The 25392-nt window shown below is 47.7% G+C and overlaps 1 protein-coding gene across 1 annotated transcript in view; it reads left to right on the plus strand.

The window, feature by feature from the left end:
• The window catches only part of LOC146182326 (phospholipid-transporting ATPase ABCA3-like), a 42733-nt gene extending 23203 nt beyond the window's left edge, over window positions 1-19530 (plus strand). Inside the window, exons 15-22 of the mRNA XM_084575930.1 lie at window positions 3392-3693; window positions 6155-6324; window positions 7785-7923; window positions 10318-10660; window positions 12851-12976; window positions 13913-14052; window positions 16403-16538; window positions 17758-19530. Of these exons, the coding sequence (XP_084432056.1) occupies window positions 3392-3693; window positions 6155-6324; window positions 7785-7923; window positions 10318-10660; window positions 12851-12976; window positions 13913-14052; window positions 16403-16538; window positions 17758-18992 (2591 nt within the window). The 3' untranslated portion in view covers window positions 18993-19530. The remainder of the gene's footprint in view (window positions 1-3391; window positions 3694-6154; window positions 6325-7784; window positions 7924-10317; window positions 10661-12850; window positions 12977-13912; window positions 14053-16402; window positions 16539-17757) is intronic.
• Window positions 19531-25392: the final 5862 nt, after the last annotated feature.

The following is a 25392-nucleotide window of genomic DNA, read 5'->3' on the forward strand; positions in this document are numbered from 1 at the left end:
TCTGCAAACAAAGATCGCATCTACTGGCGACGCAGAGTTCACGGTGGTATTCTCGCCTCCCGTTTGGAATTCTTAAGAAAATGCCCCGCCGCGGTGGTATAATGTTCAAGATGCCCGACCGTACCGGAGTACCCGGATCGATCCCGACCGCCGGCGGCTGCATTTCGACGGAGGCGAAACGGAGAGGCGTCCGTGTGCGGTGCGATGTCAGAGCACGTTAAAGATCACCAGGTTGTCGAAATTACTCCGTAGCCCTCCATTACGGCACCTTTTTTTCTCAGCTTTGACTACTACCTACCTCCCTTCCTTTCGGCGCGTTTGAGATGCTCATGGAAACGTGTGACACGTGCTGCGCCTTTCCTTTCCGTAAACCAGTTATTATTGCTTAAGATACATTATAGAAGGAAGCCTCCTTTGCAGCCCTTTACGCCCTAATTCTTTTCCTCACCTAAATTCAATGCAGAGATATACGTGGAGACGAGCAAGTCGTCGCTGTGCTCATAGGATGCTTGTTTAGTACGTTTTTAGAGCGCACTATCGGCTTTATATAGTATCTGTGTGCTGTGTGATTTGAGTGTACGTTAAAAAAAAAAAAAAAGAACCCAGGAGGCCGAAACAGCCTCCACTACGGCGTCCCGCGCATAGCTGATGTCGCTTTGTGACGTTTAATTCTATATATACTCCATACTATACGTTATATAGTCTGAGGACCCTCACCCATCTTAACTTAATCAATGGCGATAACATTTTAGAGCGCAGCTTTTTGGCGCCCATTCGTGCAGTTCGCGTCATCGTCGTCGCCGTCGTTGTCCCTCGTAACCAGCTCGCAGCCAGGGCAGCGCGCGCTTCTGCCGCCACCGTTCGCCACTAACGTAATCGTCGGCATTTTTTTTTTTTGTTGAGAAAGCAATACTATTCTAGGTTTCGAGCCTTCAACGTAGCGCGGCCGGTAGCCACGTCTTACCCACGTGACGCTGTGACTTCACACCCCACGTGACACTAGGGTGAGAGCTAGGCTTCCAACTCAAGCGGCTGGCAGGAGCTGCCAACTTGGGTCTCTTGTTTCACAAAGGACGGTTATGTCAGAATCAGCCTGCTAGGACCCTGGCATTCACGTTACCCCTATAGGCCACTAGGGCACGTTCATATGGGTTGGTTAAAGCGGGGCTGTATATGGTGGGCTGAGAAAGAAGAAAAAGAGAAGAATAACGCTCGGTAATCCGCAGCTAATGCTTTCGCTCAATATTTGGTTCAACAGCAATGAGCCCTTGTAATTTTATTTACTGAAGACAGTTTCTATTTCATTATTTTTCAATTCCTAAGAACGTCTTAATCAGAGGACGACCATGGTGCTAATGGAACGAATGAAGGAACACATCACTCTAGTAGTAGTAGTAGAAGACTTTATTGAAGCGCAACGCTAGGGCGTCTAATACATCGATGGCCTGCAGGACGAGCAGGCGCTGTTATTCACCCTCAGTACCAAGCCAGTCCACCCAGGTCCAGAGAGTATGGGAGGGGGTGGAAAAGAAACCCGATTGCAATGCAACAGGGTAGGAAAATAGGCAGTGGGAAAGGTTGGCATAAGGGGAAGGGCAGTTTGGGCATGAAGGATCACGGCGGAATTTATAGATATAGCCGTGCAGGGGTTATGAGTGTATTAAGCTGTATCTGCCGAAGGACGTGAGCCTCCCGTACGGAAAGATTAGGATGAAGGTCGGGGTACAGCTTGTGGTCTAAACGAGCAGCATTGTAATACATTCTGATGATGGCGCGAAGAGACAGCCTCGACCCACCCTCCAAGGACTTGGGCCAGGAGATGAACGATGCCCGGCTATGGGTTTCACGGGCGAGCTGGTTAGCCAGCTCATTGCCATCAATCTCCGAGTGTCCGGGAATCCGTTGGAGCCAGACGGGGCAGGGCTGCTGTGAAAAACGTGCGGCCTCGATCTCCGTGGACAGATGAGTTGTGAGATGTTTAGATTGAATGGCACGGATAGCCGCCTGGGAGTCAGTGTAGGTAATATACAGAGGCACAGGTGGGATAGAGTGGAAACTTTGAATGGCACGAATGATGGAGAGGATCTCAGGCGAGATAATATCCAGAGGATGGAGAAAGAGGCCGCTGGTGTGAGTGACAGGGGTAGATAGACGAGGATGAAAGAGGACCTGGCTTTCGGACCCGCGAGGAGCCACATAAGAAGCATCTGTGTAAGCAAATCAAGCGCAGCTAGGAGCACTCGCGCCGAGAGCAAAGCGACGCCCAGTTCTTGGTTGCTCGAATACTTTACCTTGTGAGTGGAGAAAGGCGATCGGTTTTGCTTGAAAAAGCTGTCCCTTTGCAGTCTTTTCCGCATAACTATCAGAGTGCATACACCAGAAAGGCGCTGGTCCAAAGTTTGATCTCCGAAGCAGGACAAGCAGGTTTGCTATCGTAAAAGCTTTTGCATTGCGATGCGATATGGCGGCACTTGACTGGGCGCTAATGCAAGTTTCCTCAGTGAACATGCGCAAGCGCCATTTTGCTCCTAAACGTACTGCCTTACGAAGCCGCGTCCGGGGCGCAAACTGGTGTAGACCTCATCTTCGTGAGTTAGCTTGGGCAAGCTTTCTTTTGGCTGCCACTGCATGTATAGCATAAAGGTATTGGGGAAGCACATTTAAAGAGCTATTCGAAGTTGTTATAGTATTGTATATGTTGTATTGTGTTATAGTATTGTACATGTACTGTACATAGGTGTGTATAGCGATGCTCGATTGTGCCCTATTCCTGCCAGGACCTTTTTTAGCCGGCAGTATTGTATAGATAAATAAATATTGGTTTAGCCACGTAACCTTGCACTTTGGCGTAAAATATGTAGCAGTGGCAGTTTAGTTGAATTAAACTCAGATTGCAAAGTGGGGAGGAGGATTCTCCTTTCCGAATTCAGTGACGAGTAGGGAAATAAAATTATGCGAGGGAACAAAGACAGTTGATTGGCTGCGACGGGTTGCCTGACGGCTTGGGAATCTACGGTGAAAGCGAAGGAATGTTTCACCGGAAGGAGGTTACCACGGGAAGATCCCACTTGGTGGATACCGGAGAAGGGGTTGGTTATGACAAGGGCGGAGGAGCAATCTGAGCAACTTATGCAACCTGAAGGATATTCCACCATATAATGCACGGCTTATGGCTAAACCCAAGCAATAATAGTTTCATCAATGTCAGAATCACCCAGTCTGGATCCTTGCATTCGGTCAGGCGCGTTACTCCCAGGTCACATAGGCTTGTTCATAGGGCTCTGTTAAAGCCGGCCTTTATATGCCTACTTATCGTGCCATACCCTTAAAGGCGGAGCTTACGTGCCCTCCATAATTTTTCTCCACACTGTGTAACGCGTCGCCTATACAGGGCGGAACCAGGGAGACATCGCCCTGCGAATGCTGCGTGACCGGAGCCGCGATGAGCCGACGTTTGTGGCCACCATGCGCGGGCTCTTTCACAAGCGGTTGCTCGGGTGGTCGCGCCTGATCGCGCTGCGTTCGACGCGCTGGCTTCTGCCCAGCGCGCTGCTCTTGCTGGGCGGATACTGCGAGAGCACGCTGCTCGCCGACGTCCCCAGCATGCGCACCGCGCTCGTCTACGACGTCTCCAGCATCGTGGGCGAGTCGGCCGTCGGCTTCTGCGGTGCCACCCCGGGCGGAAGTCTTAGGGTAAGCGGGCGCAGGCTGGTTCCAAGACGAGCAATCTATGGACGATTCTCTTCCGTTCATTGGATTTTACCACCCTCTGAGTGGCTCCAAGGCGTTTGGGGTGAAATGCGGGCGAAGTCTGGAGCAGAAGCTCCAGTGTTCGTCTTTGCCAGTACCGTCTTTGCCAAAAGCAACCGAGCAGCGCAGCCGGCCGGCGGAGCAGGCACGGGGCCGAGCTGTGGCGCTACTATCGCTGGCCGCTGCTCTCCGGCGGCGAGTGTAAGCTGAGTGACGTAGGCATGCTCTCCTTCTTGGATAAAAAGTAATACCGGTTTCCATTGGGCGAACAGGAGCACTTTTAACTGCACTAAAAGTGCTCTCGCGAGTTTAGGCGCCTACCAGTGGTCGAACAGGAGCAGTAGCGTTGTGTTCCATTGGCAGAGGAGGCGCGCTTTTTGGGTCCCGAGAGCAAGCGAGAGCAGTCCTTGGTGCACCGTCGGCAGCGGCGGAGTACAGAGAGAACGGAGAAAGTCACATGACCTTTTTGACGTTGGGACGGGATATGGGCAACGCGAGCGCGGGAAAAGTTTGAACACATGACGCCTGACGTCACGCGCTCTCCCTTGCTACGCTGCTCTCCGATCAGCGTGAAAGTTCCATTAGGGAGACGAGAACGCGTGTCCCCAGTGCTCTCGTGCGCTGCTCTGGCTGCTCGTTGCTCTTGCTCCTGTTCGCCCAATGAAAACCGGTATAAGCGAGTGCGGTACTTGATTCGGCGCCTTCGGAACACTGAGGAAGGGCGCTCCGCATCACTCGCTCAGCGCTTCTTGTTGGTTGGCACTGTGAAGCTGCGCTCTTCCTTAGAATGTCTTCGTGTTTCTATCGGTATAGTGTTCCCGCAGTTGCAACGAATGGACAAATATATGCTTTTGTAATCGTTTCGAGAAAGTAAGACGAGGAATTGATTTCGAAAACTCTATGCGCTTTTCCTGCAGGTCTATAGTCGTCTATTGTGACCACGACCGGATTTGCTGCGCAGCTAAGGTGAAGGAGAGAATAATAAAAATTTCCAGCTGTTTCAAGTGCCCCTCTTGCTGCATACCTTATTTCCCGCTGTTTGGTAACGTACAAAATGTGCATAGTATTTTCCACGTTGCTAATTGCGCTCTTTCGTTAGCCTTCGGCCAAACTCTTTGTTTAATGAGCGAACTGGATCAACAAAATGTCATTCTCGCACCTCAAACATACGTCGCCCATTTTCTCAATAAGTACGGCTGTTTCCTTCTTTTATTTTATGAGGGAACACCATGCGACCAACCAATATGTGCTGGAAGTGGAGAAATCCGAACACGCGGCATTTGGACTGCCAACTGTTTGTCACTCGCTATTAATTACCTAACGATTTGATTGGTAGAGTAGTGCCCGCTGGCAGAGTGGTGCATCAGTAACTTGATGAATAAGTTGCTGGAATGAAACTTTCAAGTGCAGCGCAAGATCAAGCTAGCAAACCTGACACTACCGCCTTTGCTGAACTCCCTGACCGCAGAAAGGTGAAGCTTCGGAGGGAATTTCAATGCTAGTGAAAGAAACCTTTCGTAGGCATCCTTCGCAACAGCAAGGCTTTCTTGGGGGATCATATGCTAATGAACATTTACATCACTAATTCGCTATTGCTAAATATTTTTGAGGCAGTTGCAATCTCTGCACAGATTTTCGGCATTCAGTTTGGCGGTGAAATCGCAAAACCCGTTACGCACTTCTGTGCTTTACCAAGCGGCGGCAAATGCGACATTAACGGATTCGCCTCATTACATGGACAGGAATAGCCGAACTTGAAACAGCGGAAAATATTGCCTTGGTTTTGTTCCTCTCTAGCTCCGCGAAGCGTTATCATCGAAGACTAGGAATTGCGGGAAAAACCAAACCGAGATTTATATCGTGTTCTGTCTCACTGTGTTAACATTCCAAACGAGACAAAAACAACCACTTTCCAAATACCTTCATCTACGGGAGCCATGCACTGGGATACAACACGCAAGAAAGGCGTTCTAACGAAGAGCGCAGCTTCACGACGCCAGCCTAAAATCAGCGTTGAGCGAGTTTTGTTGTGCACAGCGCCCTCCATGACTAGCACAGCTTTATAAAGACACGAAATCGAACGCTACACATGTTACCCGCTTACATTTTATCATCCCAAGAATGATAGCGAGGGAGCAGCCTTACGTCAGCGAACTTACACTCGCAGCCAGGGACCGGCGGCCACCGACGGCGACCGCCACGCCGCCGCTCGGCCCGGCGCTTGCTCCGCTGGCCGGCTGGGCTGCTCGGTTACTTTTGGCAAAGACGGTACGTCAACGTGCTTTTGGCGTGCGCCAGTACAGCTAACTTGTTTTCCGAGTGAATGGCCCAGCTCTATTTTTTCGGACAGAGACCAGGGCTATGTAATAACGTATTTCATCGTCAACGGGTTCGGTAAATGCAGGAATTCCTGATACACCAACTCTGTCCCTTGATGGCGGCTGCCAGCGTCCATCTACAGAGCATCGATGTGATGGATGTAAAGTCTCAGTTACTCGCTGTGGCCAACGATGACATCGGAGACTACGTCTTCCACTACCAAATGGGCGTTGTCTCCGAAGACTCGGAGCCAAGGTATGAATTTCACATTCTTTGATCCGTCGCCACGTTTCGAACTCACCCCAATTGGCTATTGTGTCACTCGTGACCTTCTTCGTTTAGCTAAGAAGCCTCGGTCAATACCTCGACTTTCCAGGTCCCCGCCAGACGGCATGACGTCACACCGGTGATAACGGGTCTGCGAGCTGCTTTTAGAGGCTTGGCATGCAAAGGAAGGGATGCTCACACCGGCTGTATTCGCGTCTTTCGGCACTCCAACCTTGTATAGTAACAGGATAGACGACTTTGTTAGCATGTCAAGCTGGGTCATCGATCTTTTATGCGCTGATTATAGTTCTTGTGCTATTACTGTTAGATTGTTATTAGCTTTCTTCTTACCTCCAACATGAATCGCCAAACACCATCAGGTGCTGTCGTCTTTTGTATATTTTTTTATATTTGATCTTTTTCGGTTTTGATTTTTTCTTGTTGTTTTGTTGCTACCTTCTTACGACGCGAGCAGCGCATGCAAGTAACGATGATCTACGTAGCGAGTGCGCTTAGTAAAGCGTCTACTTTATAGTGGGATAAAACTTTTAGAAGCATCAGTTTATAACTGACTGGCTCACGAGTGGCAGTGTGGCGTTCTGTATAATGAATTACAACACTAAACAAAATCAACGTTTGGTTGTTTCACTACGTCAAACAAGCCAGAGGTATTAAAGCTTTGGAGCTTATAATTTGTTTAGTGACAGTATGGCATTTTCTGTAGGCGAGAAGACAGCTTTAACAGTAGCCTGTTCTCTGGGCGGTGTTGCTAAAGAAGGAGAGAGAAGCATCACCCACGCTTTCGTACGACAAAATGAAATGAATGGTCGTACGACCATTCATTCATTTATTCATTCATTCATTCATTCATTCATTCATTCATTCATTCATTCATTCATTCATTCATTCATTTAGATCGTTAAATAGTTTTCAGGGCTCATTGAAGTTAGCGACTGTCACTCCGGCAGCGCCTTCTTTAGGTTTGGTAAAGAAAACCTTCTCAACTACTTGCTGTCTCCCCACGCCGCACCCCCCCCCCCCCCCCCCCCCCTTCCCCCAAGAGGATTTTCTTTCGCGTTTTCGCCCTCTCTGCGTACTGAAGACACCGATTCGTGCTCGGGAAACGGGGCATTCTGAACTTCTGCTGTAGTCTTCATGAGCCGGTTGGATCCCTATACGAAAGTCATTTAATTTGTAGGCGATGGAAAGCAAATGCAGATTTGAGGAAAAAAAAAAAAAAAAAACCTATGACTTTCTGGATTGTTGTAGTCTTCAGGAGCCCATTTTTATCCCCATACAAAAATAATTTAATTTGTTGGTGAGTGAAAGAAAATGTGGATTGAGGGAAGACAAAAAATTCTATAACTTCCTTTCTGGATTGTTGGCATCTGTCGAACATTATTACAGCCGTAGTTTGTAGTGTCTAAAAAGCGGGTGTGGGCGCGCAGGTTGATGGTGTGGTTCAATGGCCAGAACCCGCACGCGGCGTTGCTGGCCCTCAACCTATTGAACAACGCGGTGCTTCGCAACATCACCGGGGACCCAGACGCCTTCATCCGGCTCACGAACACGCCAGATAACTTCGAGGTGAGCTGGCTGGCATGCGAGCCTTGCGTATGAACGCGGACACCGCGGGCTGTCCTTGTGGAGAGGCTTGTTTCGATAGCCAAGTGGTGTGGTGAAGGTAAGGGAAGACGACGTATGGCAATATGGCTGGTAAAAACAACCGACCAATCAGCCATGGGTAGTCAGTTGATGCATATGCGGGAATAGTGTGGACAGCTGTGTTAAACATGGGCTTTCCATGTGAGTGCATCATGATGAATTGACGGATGTGTTACAACAACCTACCTTCCCCATTACTACTGCTGTATATGTAGTTTATTGTCTGGGGTTGGAATTAAGCAATTGATATTAAGCTAATTAGTATAAAAAGCAATAATTCATACAAGGCTCTGACAATTCGTGGTCGTAGTTATCTACGCTTCAAATAAAAAAACAATTGAATGCGGTTGGTTTAGACAATGGACGAGTTAAGCTCGGACCTCAATACTTCCGCCATCTTGCCCAGTGTGGCCAGACTTCGCGGCGCGCCCTGTCGTTCTTTATTGTTGAGAATAAGCGGATCACTAGGGTATCATTTCCAAGGACGTTAAATCTGCGGATAATCAAGTAACGTTAAATCAGTGTTGGTCACCACTGGTGAACGGCATTAGTAGCAAATGCCCACGCGAAACAGCACTTGCGTCCGTAACGCACAAACGCCAGCTAGTTCGGGTTTAATCTACTCGGAAAACTGCTGGACCGAGTAGATGAGTACAAATAGTGGCCCGAGAGGGGTATACTCAGCCCCCTCCCCCAAATCTAGCTATCACCCCGTCTCCACACCTCCACCGCTCAGCACGCTAAATTATCTTGGTCTCCTCTCGAGGAAGTAAAAAACCCGATGGTGTGCCTACCTCATAACCTCGAAGATGGCAATGGTATTACAGGCAGTTCTCTTTCTGCCACAGCTGATAAAAGATTACAGCACATCGGGCGATATCTTAAGCATCCCTCCTGTGATAAATTTATCTGCATACAAGGAATTATGAAGCCTGGCATCGTTTACTGAGCGTCTTTGACGCTGCGGCATCGGGCACTGCGTTTTTTTCTTTAGCGCTTTTGAGGACAATATTTAATTTCCGCGCTTTACGCAGGAGCAGACTTTCCCCTGATTGAAACAGCGTTTCATAAAAGGCGATATATTGCGCTCAACCCGCCAGGAACACGTCAGACGCCAGACGAAAGTCTGGATAGACTGCTTCAGACAGCCCATTTTCAGACGACAGTGTGGAGACGCTATGACATGCATGGGACCGAAGTAGACTTGTTATGTCGGTAACTCACGAACATGGAAAATAGAAGCTGGATATATGTTTAATTTCAATTAACTGCTCACACCTATAGGTGACGGCGTCAAGGTCTATCTGTCGACATACTGGATGTCGGCAGATAGACCTGCCGCGTCGGGACCAATCAGCTTGTGCGCCCCGCCCATGCGCGGTAGAGGGTCATGGTGGCGGATCGTGGATCACGGTAAGCTGAATCTCTCTAGTAACTGCTTCGAGTGAGTGGAAAAGCATATCGTCAACAGCTGAAACTGGTGAGCATAAGATTCAGAAAGAATGGGTTGTTTTTGGCTAAAACAGGCTCCGCTAGGGTAAATGCGACTTTTGGCTACTTGTACGTTTTACTCTTAATTCATCGTTTCCATCTGCGGCTCCATTTGCATCCTCGTTCGTGTATGTGCACTTAAATAATCTCTTAATCACTCATTCCACATATTATGTCGCATTTATACCACATTTTCATTAGCGTGCACAGTAGTATGAGCTGCCGCGTTATGCCACACAGGGAAATAAATGAAACCTCGCTTTAATCAAGCCCTGCAAACGTGCCTGCGTGGCTTCCGGATAGCTTGTGTCACTCTTACCATGTCACGTGGCCTCATGACGTCATAAACCCGCCGACCAATAAGTGTTCGGCCATATGTCACCTGCAAACTACCGACTTCCAGTGGCTTGATCCGGTCTTGATTCGGTCTTTTCTTGAGTAGAACATCTCGTGCTAGAGCCCTGAATGAAACAACAGCAGCAGATCTCAGTACATGACACGCAAGTCTCACCAGTTACATAATATCAAGGCTATAAAAAAGTGCGTCAGCGTTATGTGTGTGCTATTAAACGCCCCTCACGATGCCAAGGAAGAAAATAACTTATGTTAGTCCAGTTGGCTTATCTTTTCTGTCCGCAGAGAGTTTATAGGTGTGAATTAGGGTAAGATAATGTCCACTTCCCAAGCGCGCGGAATGGGTTTTGTATCAGTCCTGGTGGCTGTATACAGCACAAATGATTCTTTCTCGCCGCCTAAAGCTGCACTCATTAGTGAGGTGCGAAAAACTTCATATCAGGGCTTTCATCAGAGGCGATGTGCCCGCAGGGAGTGGAGACTGTCGACACGCTGCTGAACTTCTTTCGGGAGTTCGACCTGTCCAGGGCGCGACGGGACAGCGCGGGTTACGTGGTGCACGCGGTTCTGGTGCGCGTTCTGTGCGCCGTGTTCGTGCCCACCGCGCTGTGCTACCACGCGGCCCACTTCGTGCTTCCAGTGCTAGATGAGCGCATGACTGGCGCCAAGCACCTGCAGCTCATGACGGGTCTCGCGGGCGCCGTCTACTGGCTCGGCCACTTGCTCTTCGACGCGTGCCTGAGCGTTGCGCACGCCGCGGCTTTCACCGCCGCCGCCACCGTCTTCCGCACTTACCTCAGCTGGTCGTACATCTGTGAGTGGCCGGCTTCTCTACAATTTACATTTGCTGGTGGTTTAGCTGCGGTTAAACCTATAGTGTCCATGCGAATTCTTCTTTTTTTGTCCCTGTCCTCGGGATTCATGCTGTAGCAATGGCCTGGCGCGCCTGCGCACTCCTCTTTGTATACTGTCACAATGTGACGTCAGTTGTCACGTGACATTGCTATGACCTTGAAATTTGGCCTTTGGCCTTGACGTTTGTTATCATGGGGTGCGACACCATAGCGACACCACAAGTTCTTCGTGGTTTGAGCTCTGGCTCATTTGAATGTCATATTCCTGTGAACGGAGACCTTGGCTCACACCGCGTACTGAAGCTGTCGCTTCAATAATATCTACTGGCTCAGGAGATTGCGTCTGTAGAAACGGGCGTACATAAAACAATGACACTGATTGCAGTCAGTCTAGAACAAGATGTTGGCGCGCCTTCTGCGTGCCCTTGCCGCAGCTAGATGTGGATCTGTTGGTTCAACTGGCGGAGGGTGTAGAAAAACTCTGAAACAACACCAATGACAGAGGCCAGTGCCTTAAACTTCGGGAGTACCTTTTTATACGCGTACCTCAGCGCTAATGGTCTGTGAGGGTCTTTGAGGTGTTTATTTTTCTGGAAAACGTAATGGGAGTGTAAACAGGGATGTTCAGTTTCTTGTGCTGATTTAAAATGTCTAATTGCATCTTCATTAAATCAATTATTTCTCAAAATATTGCCAATTTACAGCTAATTTCTTGAAAAGACAATAGTTACTCATCACAAAATAATTGACATTTCATTAAAATATATATATATAGGTACTATAAGGAATTCATTGTTTAAACTACTTTTTGTATGAAGACAATATATGTTTATTTACAGCGGATCGATGTAGACTGTTGATAGGACAAGTTAAAGTTTCCTTTTCTGTTAAGAAGGCTGCGGTAGCCCAATCATCATGTGCGCATGCGATGTGTAGACCTATATATGGTTAACTACACGGAAAATAAAACCAGATGTTAGTAGCGTTCGTGTTTGTGTCCCTTCCTCCGTCCTCGTCCTTTTGCGCTACCTTTTATTCTAAAACGTTTACAGGCAGTTGAGATTAGAATGCTCTAAAAGTTTAAAGCTTAAATTTTAAGACATCTCGCAACTTGGCATGTATCAGTGGTCCAGCAGTGTGCTGCAAGAAATATTATTGCTTTATCCGCTCAAGATGATCTGATGTTATTCTTGCTAAGATGGAAACAATAGAAAATGGACAAAGACAAAGTATAAGTTGGAGTTAAAACGTATACGCGAAGAACTTTATAGATAGATAGAATATGAACCGTAAGGTTCGAAGTCAATATTACCAATATATTGATTTTTTTTGTTGTTATACTTTGGCCCGGTGAACCCCTATTCTCCCTGTGAGCGCCGCCTATAGCTAAATTCACATTCTTTAATGCCTGGGCACACAATACAATGACGGTACAACCTTGGCGTCTTATTTGAACAGACACTTAGCACCCATTCTCGGCGAACTCAGACTCACGTAGTCCGCAAACAGCGGCGAACCTGAGGCTGTACATGACACAGAGCCTGAGGGCAAAACTGAAGCCAAACTCAAGGCCGTGCCTCAAGGCGAAATTACCCGAAACCATCCGGACCTCTCAGTTCGAAGGGTATTTAGGTTTTAAAAAAAATAGCCCTGACCTTTGTTCGAAGCAGGAGTCATCACCACGCGTGGACAGAATAGCATCATTTCCCAACAGCTAACTGTATTTCATGCCAGTGCGTTTGTATAAAATTTTCATCTTCCATCGTTAATTTTGCACCTACAAATCACAACGCGGGATGTTTTACTGGGAGAGAAGCGACTGATAGAGGCTTCTTTTGCAATTGTTGAAAGTTGTCGGTGACTGAGCCATGTATACGCTGCCCGGGTCGATAGATGAAGGCGGCGGTCCGTTCAGCTGCCAGAGAACCTGGTCAAAGTTCGATTGCAGCAGCCGCCACCTTTGAGGTGTCCTAGAATGTGCTGCGCTCCCAGTAATGATTTCCATGTTTAACCTGTCTCCGAAGATGATACCAAGCACTTTTTACAACCTTTAGTTGTAAAAACATTTAGCTACGTTAGGCTGAGCTCTTATGTGCGCCCATTGTTCAATTGCTTTATAAACTTCCTTCTCTGAATCCTTACCGTTGCAGTTGGCATCTACCTGATTTTTGTTATGTACGGTGTGCTGTCTGCGAGCATGGCTTACCTGGCCTCGTTTTGGTTCGACAACGCGGTTAAGGCATTCTACACCATCGCCACTGTTTACCTTTTCGGCGGTAAGTATACCCGCCCAACATACTGGTGACATCCAGGGACGCCGAATTCATGTTTGAACTCTTGTACATACTACACCATGCGCACGCTATGTCGTCGAAGATGTCGGGAGGAAAACGTGCTAAAGGCATACTTAGCGGGCACCTTCGGGAGAAGTTGAGTAGTTCTCTGAAAGCGGCACAGATATATATTACACTTAATCGACTTAGCTGCAACGCGAGTACGTGACAAGATGGTGTCAGGCCTACAAATATTTCCCGGTGCTGATCGCACTGATGATCTTGTCCTGGATTTCAAAGGCACAAAGCTAAGGCTTTTACGAATGGGATGCGTAATACGTATGGCGCTAAATGGTTTCCGAAAAACGAACGAACGCACAAACAAACAAAACAGGTGCTTACCAGATTTTTTAGACCGCGTGTTGCATGTTGGGGCATGGCATACAATGCGCTAAGCCTCAAATCGGCAAACTTAGCATCAGTTTTATATACTGCAGCGACTCGAATAGTGCTGACCTATACCAATCTCAGCAGATACCTGGCACTGACAGGTCTTGGCATTCTGTAGCCTAGACGTAATAGCTACTGTACGAGTAAGTGGTTGCCTTCAGAAAAACCAAGGGGGGAGGGGTTGGTGTATAAACCCCATAAGGTTGGGTCTGTGTAGGAATACCACTGCCACTGCCTGCAAGGTCAGCGTAGAAGGCGCCCTGGGACCATTTTGCTTCTTTCGAGAGGCATGCAAAATACATATTCACCGCAAACGTCTCTGTTGTGATTCGTTAATGTGCAGTAATAGCGCTTGAAAGCATGTTCCCCTTTTGCGAATTGTCACGCTAATCGAGAGGACAACGTGGCAGGGCTTCTCGGCAAGCCTCTTCTTCACGCTAAGGAGGGTCATGCATCATGGCCCTCTTAATGGCGTATTGACGTGTGCAGGCGTGGTCGGCGCCTTGCTGGCCATCGCGGTGGACCTGCTGCTGTTCCCGTCGAGCTCTCCCGCCCTGCTGGCGTGGATCAAGATCCTGATGAGCGTGCCCATACGCTGGCTGCCCACGTATATCGTCACCCGAGCAGTGGTGAGTGCTATCTCCTCGAAGCTCAGAGAAGTACAGCGGAGTCGAGTGTAATGCGAGTGCAAATTCAGGTATCCCGGGAAATGAGGTTGTGACACGCGCTGATGGAAATTGGGACTTAGAGATTAAATGGGGCCTTCACTCAGCAGTTGTTCACACAGTGGGATGTGACAGTCAACTCGATGACGTTAAAGGCATGTTCTCCAGAAAATCCAGTATTCTGAGCAAAGAATTTAAGAATCTCCGATTGCGGCGCGGTGGGTATTGAAATAGATGGACGTATGTATGTATGTATGTATGTATGTATGTATGTATGTATGTATGTATGTATGTATGTATGTATGTATGTATGTATGTATGTATGTATGTATGTATGTATGTATGTATGTATGTATGTATGTATGTATGTATGTATGTATGTATGTATGTATGTATGTATGTATGTATGTATGTATGTATGTATGTATGTATGTATGTATGTATGTATGTATGTATGTATGTATGTATGTATGTATGTATGTATGTATGTATGTATGTATGTATGTATGTATGCGTGTATGTATGTATGTATGTATGTATGTATGTATGTATGTATGTATGTATGTATGTATGCGTGTATGTGTGTATGTATGTGTGTATGTATGTATGTATGTATGCGTGTATGTGTGTATGTATGTGTATGTATGTATGTATGTATGTATGTATGTATGTATGTATGTATTTATGTATGTATGTATGTATGTATGTATGTATGTATGTATGTATGTATGTATGTATGTATGTATGTATGTATGTATGTGTGTATGTATGTATGTATGTATGTATGTATGTATGTATGTATGTATGTATGTATGTATGTATGTATGTATGTATGTATGTATGTATGTATGTATGTATGTATGTATGTATGTATGTATGTATGTATGTATGTATGTATGTAAGCTGGCCGTGTAGGCGGATGGATGGGTAGACGGGCGGACGGGACCGACGCACGGAAGGATGAACCGTCTCTCCCTCTTTCCTTCCCTTTAAATGCAGGTAGAGGATTTTCATTTCTACACTGTACCGGCTGCTAGCCATGGCAGTTCGGGCTTCGCTGGGCTACTACCTGCCACGGTATTATACGGCGCGTAATACTGCAACGGGTGCTTGAGCGCTGCGCTCTCATAGAGGCACAAATCGAGGGATTAGTGGTAAAGGGAGTAGCTAAGTGCAACGAGAATATGCAGTAGAGTCATCGACAGTGTTGCGTCATAATCAGTTAAGGCGAAGCTTAGGTGCCTTCCTCTGAAAAAAAAAAAAACAAAAAAACAGCGCGAACGCTAGTCAAGAATAGACGAACACAGCGCTGACTAGGAAATTACGATTTTCTGCTTATTCAATCAGAAGAATACTAATAATAAACACACGCAAAAAAAATATAAGAGATCAAGAAATGGAAAAAGAAGGACAAAGGGAAAGCAGAAATGAAAACAAAGAGAATGCTTACAACAAGCATACAGTGTACAATCGGTAGAGATTAATTGTCCTCCAAAATTTCATCAGTTTTTGTACTAGTACTGCCGCAGGAGTGCTGACACGCATTTCCCTGTACAGAGATGTTCCAACAACTAACCTGCCGTTACGTCCTGGAGGTACCTCCCTAATTTTTGCCACTTGAAATCTGTAAAGATCGACCGTAGGAGCAAGTACTGTAGAACATTGGCCCTCATCATGGCACTGTACTGCACTGTAGATTTGTACTGCAAACGTAAAAAAGAACGCGAGTATCAACTGTCTATATGCTTACAGCCATCTTTATGTGTGTTTTGAAGAGGGAAGCAGATGGCTGGTATGAAGAGGAATATATACTTATGCGTATGAACAGTGGAATATGAAATACCGGTTCAAAATCAACGCGAATCTGAACGTGTATAGGTAGCGTCATCAATAAGATGCTGTTATTCTGCATGTTGTCATGTAGCTGTTTTTATTGGCGACACAAGATATAATGAATATATTGCTTCTAGGTGCCTTAATAAAGTCAGTTCAGATTTCCTATAACCAATTCTTTACGCCCTCGGTCAGCGTCTACGGATTCTACAATGTCGTAGAAGCTGTGTACATGAATTAGCGCCGATCGATAGCGTCCCTGGGCCGCGGTCACTGTCGGCAGCGAACTGAGCTTCCCAGTTATTACGCACAAGGTTCAGGATGACCGCAGAAAATTATCGAGACACCTTGTCTGCTGCATTTTCGAACATTCATTTTCTCGATGTGATTCCTTTCAGGAAGTGTACGTTCGGCAGTATTTTATTTTTTGATCACTGGGGGCACCCTGATCTGATCGGCTGTGGTCGTGATTTACCCGCAGACTAAGTTGATCCTGCTTCAAAAGGAGAACCTAATCTGCGTGGAAGGTGGTCTCCTGCTGAAGCGTTACTGTGAGAAGGACTTCCTGCAGTTCACGCAAAGCCTGGAGGCATGCTGTTCGCGCTACGTGGGACACCGTAAGTATAGATGCTGGCGCCATCTATCGCACTAAAAGGACGCTGTCTAGCACTAAAAAGACTGAATGATGATAAAGCTTCATTCATAAATAGGAATTCGTAGGCAGCTTCAAACATACGTTGAACGCTCGGACTCTGTTAACATGCTGGACGTAATAAAAGGCGTTATAAGACGCCCCCTGACGGTCTGCCTTAATAGCATCGTGCCCACCATGGCTTGCACATGAAGGTCCACTTAGTGCCTCTTTCGCGTTAGCGCCGCTTCAAGAACCGAATAGTTGTGGCAAGCCTGTGTGTTGCACTCACAGTTAATTGCTTCATCCTTTTGCAAAATATGGCGGTCGCCTGTGCGACATGATTATCGGTACAATGGAACAGATCGTTCCGTTTCTATTTGGAAAATCACACACATAGTTATGCTTGCATGATCATCAATCTATAGAGAACCTGGTAGACTCTTGAAAGGCATAGGTAGATTCAGACGGCTGCCACTGCTACGAAAGTACGCTGCTGTAAAGGAAAGTATGCGCATACACGCGCACGTACGCACGCACGCACGCACGAACGTGCGCGCGCACACACACACACACACACACACACACACACACACACACACACACACACACACACACACACACACACACACACACACACACGCACACACGCACACACGCACACGCACACACGCACACGCACACGCACACGCACACGCACACACACACACACACACGCACACACACACACACACACACACACACACACACACACACACACACACACACACACACACACACACACACACACACACACACACACACACACACACACACACACACACACACACACACACACACACACACACACAGGCTTCTAAAGCGTTTTGCCTACAAAGAAGCTGTTTCAGCAGCTCTGCAACCTGTTCTTATGCGCCGAGGTACTCAACACCACCAACGCCGTGCATGCGTCAGGTTCGCATCGAGTTTCCTATCAGGCCATTAGCTTAGCCCTCTCCCCCTGCACATACACGCAGTCTGAGATTACAGATGGCGAATTTTTATTGGTCATAAAGTGACCGCGTGATTTAGATTTTTTTCCTATGACAGACAAAACTGTATCGCGCCCACGATCCGTTGAGTACTATCGCTTTAATAATTACTTTGTCGCTCTCAGAACATGAGCTAGTTTAAGCGCAGTTATCGAATCTGGCGTCTGGCCGCAGGTGGTAGCATGGTCCAGCCCTTTAGCGTGGGCCTCTACACGGGATTCTTCGAAGTGTGCGCGCTGTTCCTGGAGACTTGTTTTTGCTTCTCCGCTGCTGGCTTCCTGGACTCCACCCTGTTTCAGCGCCTCTGGTTCCGCTCCCAGAGACAAGAGACCGCCCCGAGCTTCTGGTACCCGCAGTTCGACTCCGAAATCGACGTCGACGTGGGCAAGGAGGCTAAGCTGGTCGACGACATCTGCCAGCAGCGCGGCTTCAGCCAGCAGGCGTTGGTCGTCCGCGGCCTCAGCAAAGCGTACGGCTTCTTCCAGGCACGCATCGCCGTCGATGGCGTCAGCTTCACCGTGCACCGCGGCGAGTGCTTCGGTCTCGTCGGTGTCCAGGGCACTGGAAAGTCCTCGCTGCTCGGTATGCTGGGCGGTGAGCTGTTTCCCACCGCCGGCGACGCGTACATGTCTGACGGCTTGTCTCTCACCCGCGACTATCACCAGTGGATGCACGGTGTCGGCTACGTTCCCTACGGCTGGGGCCTCCTAGACCTGCTAACGGGCCGCGAGACCATCTGCGTGTTCGCCGTGCTGCGAGGGGTACAAGACGTGCCTCGAATCACGGCCTGCCTGCTGCGACTAGTTGAGCTGGCCGAACCCGACGCGCCCGTCGCTTCCTACGGCCCTGGCGCCAAGACACAGTTGTCCCTGGCGTTGGCATTGATGGCGCTCCCCAAGCTCTACCTGCTCGACCTACCCGAGCTGGACACCTCGTCGCGCGTCGTCGTGCGTCGCGTCCTGGAACTGCTGCGGCCCACGAGCAGTGTAGTGCTTGCCTGCGAACACCTGCATCACTTCGAGGGCGTGTGCGACCGCATCGCCATCCTGGTCGCGGGTCGCATTGAGTGCATCGGCTCGGTGAAAGAGTTGCGTGAAAAGTACTGCCGCGGCATCACCATCACCGTGTACACGTTTCCCGACCGCAAGTACGACCTGAACCACCAACGTGTCATTGCCATCAGCATGACGGACAATTTTCAGACGTGCGAGCTTGTGCGCTGTTACGAGGGCCTGCTCGAGTTCCACATCTCCGAGCCTCCACCCGGTGGCTTCTGCGAGGTGTTCGACCGGCTAATCGCTATGAAGCGCAGGCTCAAGTTTCACCTCTTCTACGCCAGTGACACCACCATACACCAGATATTCGCTAGCCTGGGCCGCAAACACGCCGGCCTGCAAGCTCGCGAGTGATGCGTGCGGATTGCCGTGAAATAAAAGCACGCCATACAATAGCGCAATTAAAAGAATTTGTACTGCTGCATCGGAGGAAGAATATGACATAGCATACTCCACTTGACTTTCTGCATGGACATGTTCCAATAGTTTTGTGAATGTTTTTACGATGCACTTCTGGTTCGCTTCTACGAGCGCACCAGCACTGCTACCTTTTAATGTTAATCGCTTTCTTCGCTCATGTTCTCTTAGCATAATTGTACATGAATTAATTTTTGAGATGGTTACCTTAGAGTTCGCGACTAATTCACCCAAATGCTTACAGGTTGGTACCACATTGATCTCCGTCACTGCTTGCCGGAACATGTCTGAAAAACTGTTGTAGTATAGCCGTTCCGCGTCAAAACACACTTCTTGAATTAAACGTTCGCTTTCAACACTGCGGAATATTACTCTGAAGTAAGGCTTATGGCGGTTTTAGGACACTGTATTTCCTAAGGTGGGCGCTGTAAACTTCAGGCGTGTACTTAATAAAAAAAAATTGATTTAGCCTTGTTAGTCCTAGATGTAGGAAAATCTAGGGTTGGTTACTTTTCTTGTTACTCACCATTGCCCCGCTGCTGTGGTGCAGTGGTTAAGTGCTCGAGTGCTGTGCCTAAGAATGCGGGATCGGATACTGGCCGCGGCGACTGCGTTTCGATGCAGGAAAATGGTAAAGCGCCCGTGTGCTGTGCGATGTCGGTGATGATTTCCGGGGCCCTCCGCTACGGCGTCATTCATGACATGAGTCTCTTTCGGACGTTGAAGCCACACAAACCAAACCATTACTGTCGTTACTATCACCATTCTCAACGAAATACACCTTGATTGTTATCGCTGATGTGATCCTCACGCTAGACAAGAATTGCGATCTGTTTCTCCCGAGCCCTGCGTGGAAAAAGAAAACGAACGTGGACTGCTGGTTTGTGCGCTCGGCAAGGAATCGGAGGGATAGTGGTTCGATTCCCGATGTTTTTTTCCCCCCTTAATGGCGCACTTCTAATTAAAGGTCAAAAGCGGTGAGACACTATACGATTGGTGCATGAGCTTTGCTTATAGTCACGCATTGTCCTCTGGCTCATTGAAGATCAAAGGTGAGCTACCGCTCACCTTGGTTCGAGGTGGGGTATAGTGACGCTTCGCCTCAAAAAGAAATTTATTTCACGTATTTATCCGAACACAGAGGTGGCATATACGGGAAACAAGAAATTCTTACGGTGTAGGGCTGATGAAAGTGTGGCCAAACAAAATCCGTAATGTGCTTCAAGCAATGCCGTGTATATGAGGTTATTTTCATGTAATGTTTCTTATTATCGGATTTTTACACGCGTTTGTTTCATAACAAGTGATTTCCACTGACTTATGCAGTGTTAGCGGTATATTTTTGGATTCTGTATTGCTTTCTACTTGCCCCTTCGTATTTTGACCGAATGTTCACTAATTGCTTTTTTCCTTTCTGCTGGACCCGTCTTAGCAAGTAAAGTCGCGGGTGAAGGAGCGCTCCTGCTTCGTGGATAGAAAACTTCGCTAATTGAGACAACTTGAAGGGGATGACCGATTCGGAGCGAAATGCGTGCGGGAGGGGTGATGTAGGGCGCGAGATAAATTGAACTCTAAAAACACTTCTGAAACAAGCACATACTTGCGATCCGGTGGTGGTTGTGGAAAGCATTTATTGCAAACGGAGAGGCTGCTTGGAGAGCCACCCCTAGTGGGCCGCCCCCCTTACAATACTGGAGTCCCTTATTCCGGGACTCCATTGGTCTGGGCCGCCACACGAGCTCGCTGGACCAGCGCTTGTTGTGCGGCTAGATCCAGGCAGCCGAGCAGGGCCGCCTCACAGTCCTCTCGGGTAGGGGAAGGGGTTATGGGTAAAAGAGAAGGATTTAGCTGGCATGTCCAGATCATGTGAAAGGTGTCAGCCACCTCTCCACAGAAAGGGCAGAGGCCAGAAAAGGAAGGGTCGAAATGTTTGAGTACTGCCGGGCACAGTAGAGTGTTAGTAAAAAGTCTAAGAAATATTCTTTTGACCGCTTTCCCTAGCCCCTTGAGAGGAGCCGCATACTGACGGTGCGCGTCCCGGTAATAGGCACAGGTTTCTTGAAAAGTTAAGAGGGGATAAGTGTCCTGGTCCAGATCGGTAGGGTCTACGCCGAAAGCCCGGTTAGTGAGTGCGCGGGCGGCCGAGTTGGCGGCCTCATTCCCTGGTAGGCTCTGGTGGCCTGGAGTCCAAATGAGAAATCGGGTCTGGGGATCCTGATCCCATGCTGCTCTCCGAAGTATTCTTTGTGCTGTAGGCGTTATCCAGCCCAGCTCATAATTCCGACAGGCCCCTCGCGAGTCGGATAGGATGAATTTAGATTGAGGGTGGTAGGCAGCCAGGGCGATTGCTACCTCCTCCGCGTGGGTTGCGCTAGGGGCCTTAAAAGTGGGGCCATCCACCTGTCTTTCCTCGTGAAAGACTGCAGCCGTGTACCATCCTCCCCTGGAATGGTGCGGGCCCGCAACATCCACATGGAAAAGATTGTGTTTAGAGCCATAATGGCGGTGCAGGAGGCGACAAGCTAGGGTTGTTAGTCCAAATTCCCTTTTCAATCGCAATAATGTTCGCGTTGTACGAGTAGCATGAATGAATAAATCTAGTGGCTGGACTCTGAACAATTCTAAGGAATTTGTTAGGTATGCTTGGTTAGGGCTCTATATGGGCGCTTCATATTCAAGCTTAGACCGGACAAGTGATTTGTAAGCTAGTAATTTTAGGTTACGTGGCGCATGGCGCAGATGACGTTATAGGAATCGAAGACTTCTGTTAGCAAATATTATATTAGTGATATGCGCGTTCCTGGTTAGATCGTTTCTTAAGATTACGCCCAGGTATTTGTAAGATTCAGTTAATTCAGTCCCAGCGTGTGAAATAACGAAGAAACATGAGAGGATGATGTTTGCGATTAATTAATACCAGTTTGCATTTACTGGGGTTAAATTCCATTAGCCATTCGTTACACCAACCCTGTATAAATTTAAGTAGTTTTGCAGAGCTATTTGATCGGAGGGGTTATGAATTGCGCGATAGATAACACAGTCATCGGAGAACATATGAACGTTACTGGAGACATACGTGGGTAGGTCGTTAATAGATATATATTAAAGATAGTAGAGGGCCAAGGATTGACCCTTGCAGGACACCTGATATTACTGGTAGGAAACTAGAGGCTTCATTGTTAACATAAACAAATTGGATGCGATTAGTTAAAAATAATTTTTTCCATTGCAGTACGTTGTGGTGAACCAGAAAGCTTTAGCAGTAAGCGATTGTGAGGTACTTTGTCAAAGGATTTCGCAAAGTCTAAGAAGATAGTCAGTTTGAAGGTTAGAGTCAAGATTAACATGTAAGTAATAGAGAAAAATATCTAGTTGCGTTTCGCTGGATAGACCCTTATGGAAACCGTGCTGAGAAGGATAAAAAAAAAAATGATTAGTGTCAAAAAAATTCAATGTGTGAGAATAGATGACCTGTTCCATGATTTTGCATGATACGCTGGCTAATGAAATGGGGCGGTAGTTAAGAGGTGATTCTTTATTACCTGATTTGAAGACTGGAACGACTTTCCCCACCTTACAATCGTTGGGTATGCGTCCTGTGGGCAGTGATTGTGAAAACAGTGGCAACAGATATGCTGAGAAAATATGCCGAGCATTTTTTAACAGTTTGGTGGTGATTTCATGAGTGCCTGCAGAAGATGACTTAATATTTTCTATCACACAAGATATTCCATGCGCAGAAAATATAATGGAAAGCACAAATGTCCAAGGGTAAGCAGTTATGACAGATGGTGGCATATCGGCTTCATATGACTGATGAGAATGCGGTGTTGAACATATCGGCACATTTGATGACGCTTGCCTCCTCTCTAAATGCATTGGGAAGTGTGGTGATTGGCGAATGGTGATTAAGCAGTCGCCAGAACAATCTCGGGTTATTTGTTAGTATCTTTGGCATGTTAGTGAAAAGATGTGCTTTTGGCGTTATGAATGCACGTAAAATAAATATCCCCGGCCGCGTAGTACTTTTTCCATGCGTATGTGCTCGGGTTTCGTTTTGCTGAGCGGAAAGGTCACTTTTTCTTTTTTTTTTCCCCCAGTGTTTTCAGTGACTTCGAGAACCATGACTTATTCCGATTGACATGGAATGTGATGATGGGAATGTGCCCATTCGTTAGTTTTGTAATTTTGGTTCTGAAGGCCAGCCAGTTGTCTTCAACTAATCGATCATAGCTGTCTGGAAGTAAAAAAAAAAAAAGCGTGCAGTTGATGGTTAATTCCAGTGTAGTTGCCTTTGTCATAAATGCGGATCGTTTTACTGTATATTTTGTGAGATTCTGGTGTGAAAGTGAATGTTGCGTGAAGAACTTCGCGGTCGCTTATTTCGCGGAGATTAGTGAGCGATGACAAACTTTCATGTTGATTTGTGAGCATAAAATCCAAGACGTTAGAAGGTCCACATGTGACGCGTGTGGGTTCTGTTACTAACTGGGTAAGATTGGAATTTAGAGAAACATCAATGAAGGCTGTTATTTCTGCGTTTCCTGTTGTGATTAGGTTCTGCCAGTCAATAGTCCGGAAATTGAAATTGCCAAAATGAAGTATGCGTGCGTTAGGGTGTTTAATAGCGAGTTGATTTAGGCTGTCGTTAAGGCTACAAGAAAACGTTTTATTGTTGTGGAACTATGTACGCACCAAAATAAAACACCACAGCAAGCTTAGACTATATGGATTAACACCACCCACCTGTGCATTGATGCCACTAAAACATCTGTTCGACTCCTGTACTGTAATTCTTTTTCTGATTTTTTTTTTCAGTTGCCTTCACTGTAATTATTTCCTGCCTTCAGTGAGTCTATGTTACCTTTAGGTTGCGTTCACTGACATATGACGATGGTTACACTAAGCAATTACCCTCACCGTAATTGTTTCTTGCCTTTAGTGAGTGCATGTTACCTTTAAGTTGTATTCAGAGACATCTTTCAGCAACAATCGCCGTTTACAGCGAGTGTATGTTACCTTTAGGTTGCGTTCAGAGACATCTTTCAGCAACAATCGCCTTTTAGCTCGCTGAGAGCGTCGTCTACTCCAGTGCGCCTACGGGATATAGTTTGGCAATACGCACCCCGGACAGCTCATAGGCTCACTGTTGACACACCGTCGATCGGCTTTCTACACTCAAAGTATTTCACGCGAGGCGAAAGTCATCCAAGGTCAGCTGCTGGCGAACACCGCTGTGTTCGCGCTAATACAGAGAGCACAAAACAGTTGAAGTGTGCTTATCATTTTGGTTGCTTACAATTTACGCCCAAGAAATTAGGATAACGTTTGAAGAGAGAGAGAGAGTTTAATGGAATAGCGTGGGTGATTTCCTCAGTCTAGGATACCATTGGCCTGGGCTGTCTCCCGGGCTCTGGTGAGCAGGCTGCGCTGCTCAGAGCGACCCGTACGGGCCAGCTCTGCCTCTCACTCCGCTTGGCTGAGTGATCGAGCTTTATATTTCTCTAATTGCTCTTTGCAGTTCCGTATAGACGTAACTTGCGGACACACACGCGCGCACACATTCACATCACGTGGGCCCACTAGTTGGTGCTGACACTTTAGGGGTTACGCTTGCAGGAACGCCCCAAACTAGACGCGGAAGTCGCCTTCTAGCCTCAGCATTCCAGCCCTAGCAGTCAGAGCTTTGAACCCGAACCCATGATGCGAAAAGTCGCCACTGCGGCGGGTTCGGATCTGAGGGGACAAACACGAGTTGCGTACTCCAAGCTAGCTTTATTCTGCCCGGGTACACGGTAAAATACAGCACTGAAATGCAACTCCCGCAGCGAGCGAACGTCCCGCTCGCATACGGGGTTGAAAGAGTAAGCCACTGAAAGGGGAAGCACTCGCGGAAAGGTGAGATGAATGTTCTGTTCACCTGGCGTGGCTTCGCGCTCATTGCCCGCGGCGGTGTCTACGATGACCGGACGGCTCAAGCGACGGCAGCGGTCTCCTCGGCAGAACGTCCGAGCCACACGCGTGTGCGATCACCCGCGGGAAGATAAAGAATTACGGGAGGCGCGCTCGTCTCAGACTGTGGATCATGTTTGGAGAAATAGGCCTGAAAACCGCGACGGCGTCGCTGCAGGAGATTGGGAGGCAGTGGGGGTTCACTGTGTGCCCTTTTCTCACCATGCTCACTAACAGCGGGAGTGTGATATCGCGTGATAACTACGTGGGGCAGTAAAAGCCCTGTTTGCATGGATCGACAGCGGAGGGTCGAGTTGAGGAGTTGAGTGTACTTGACCCTATCGGGTCTACATGGACTCGACCCGACGAGCGCAGAACCGGCTCT

The sequence above is a fragment of the Amblyomma maculatum genome, chromosome 8 (assembly GCF_055883805.1).
Source record: "Amblyomma maculatum isolate TAMU_Amacu chromosome 8, ASM5588380v1, whole genome shotgun sequence".
NCBI lineage: Eukaryota > Metazoa > Arthropoda > Arachnida > Ixodida > Ixodidae > Amblyomma > Amblyomma maculatum.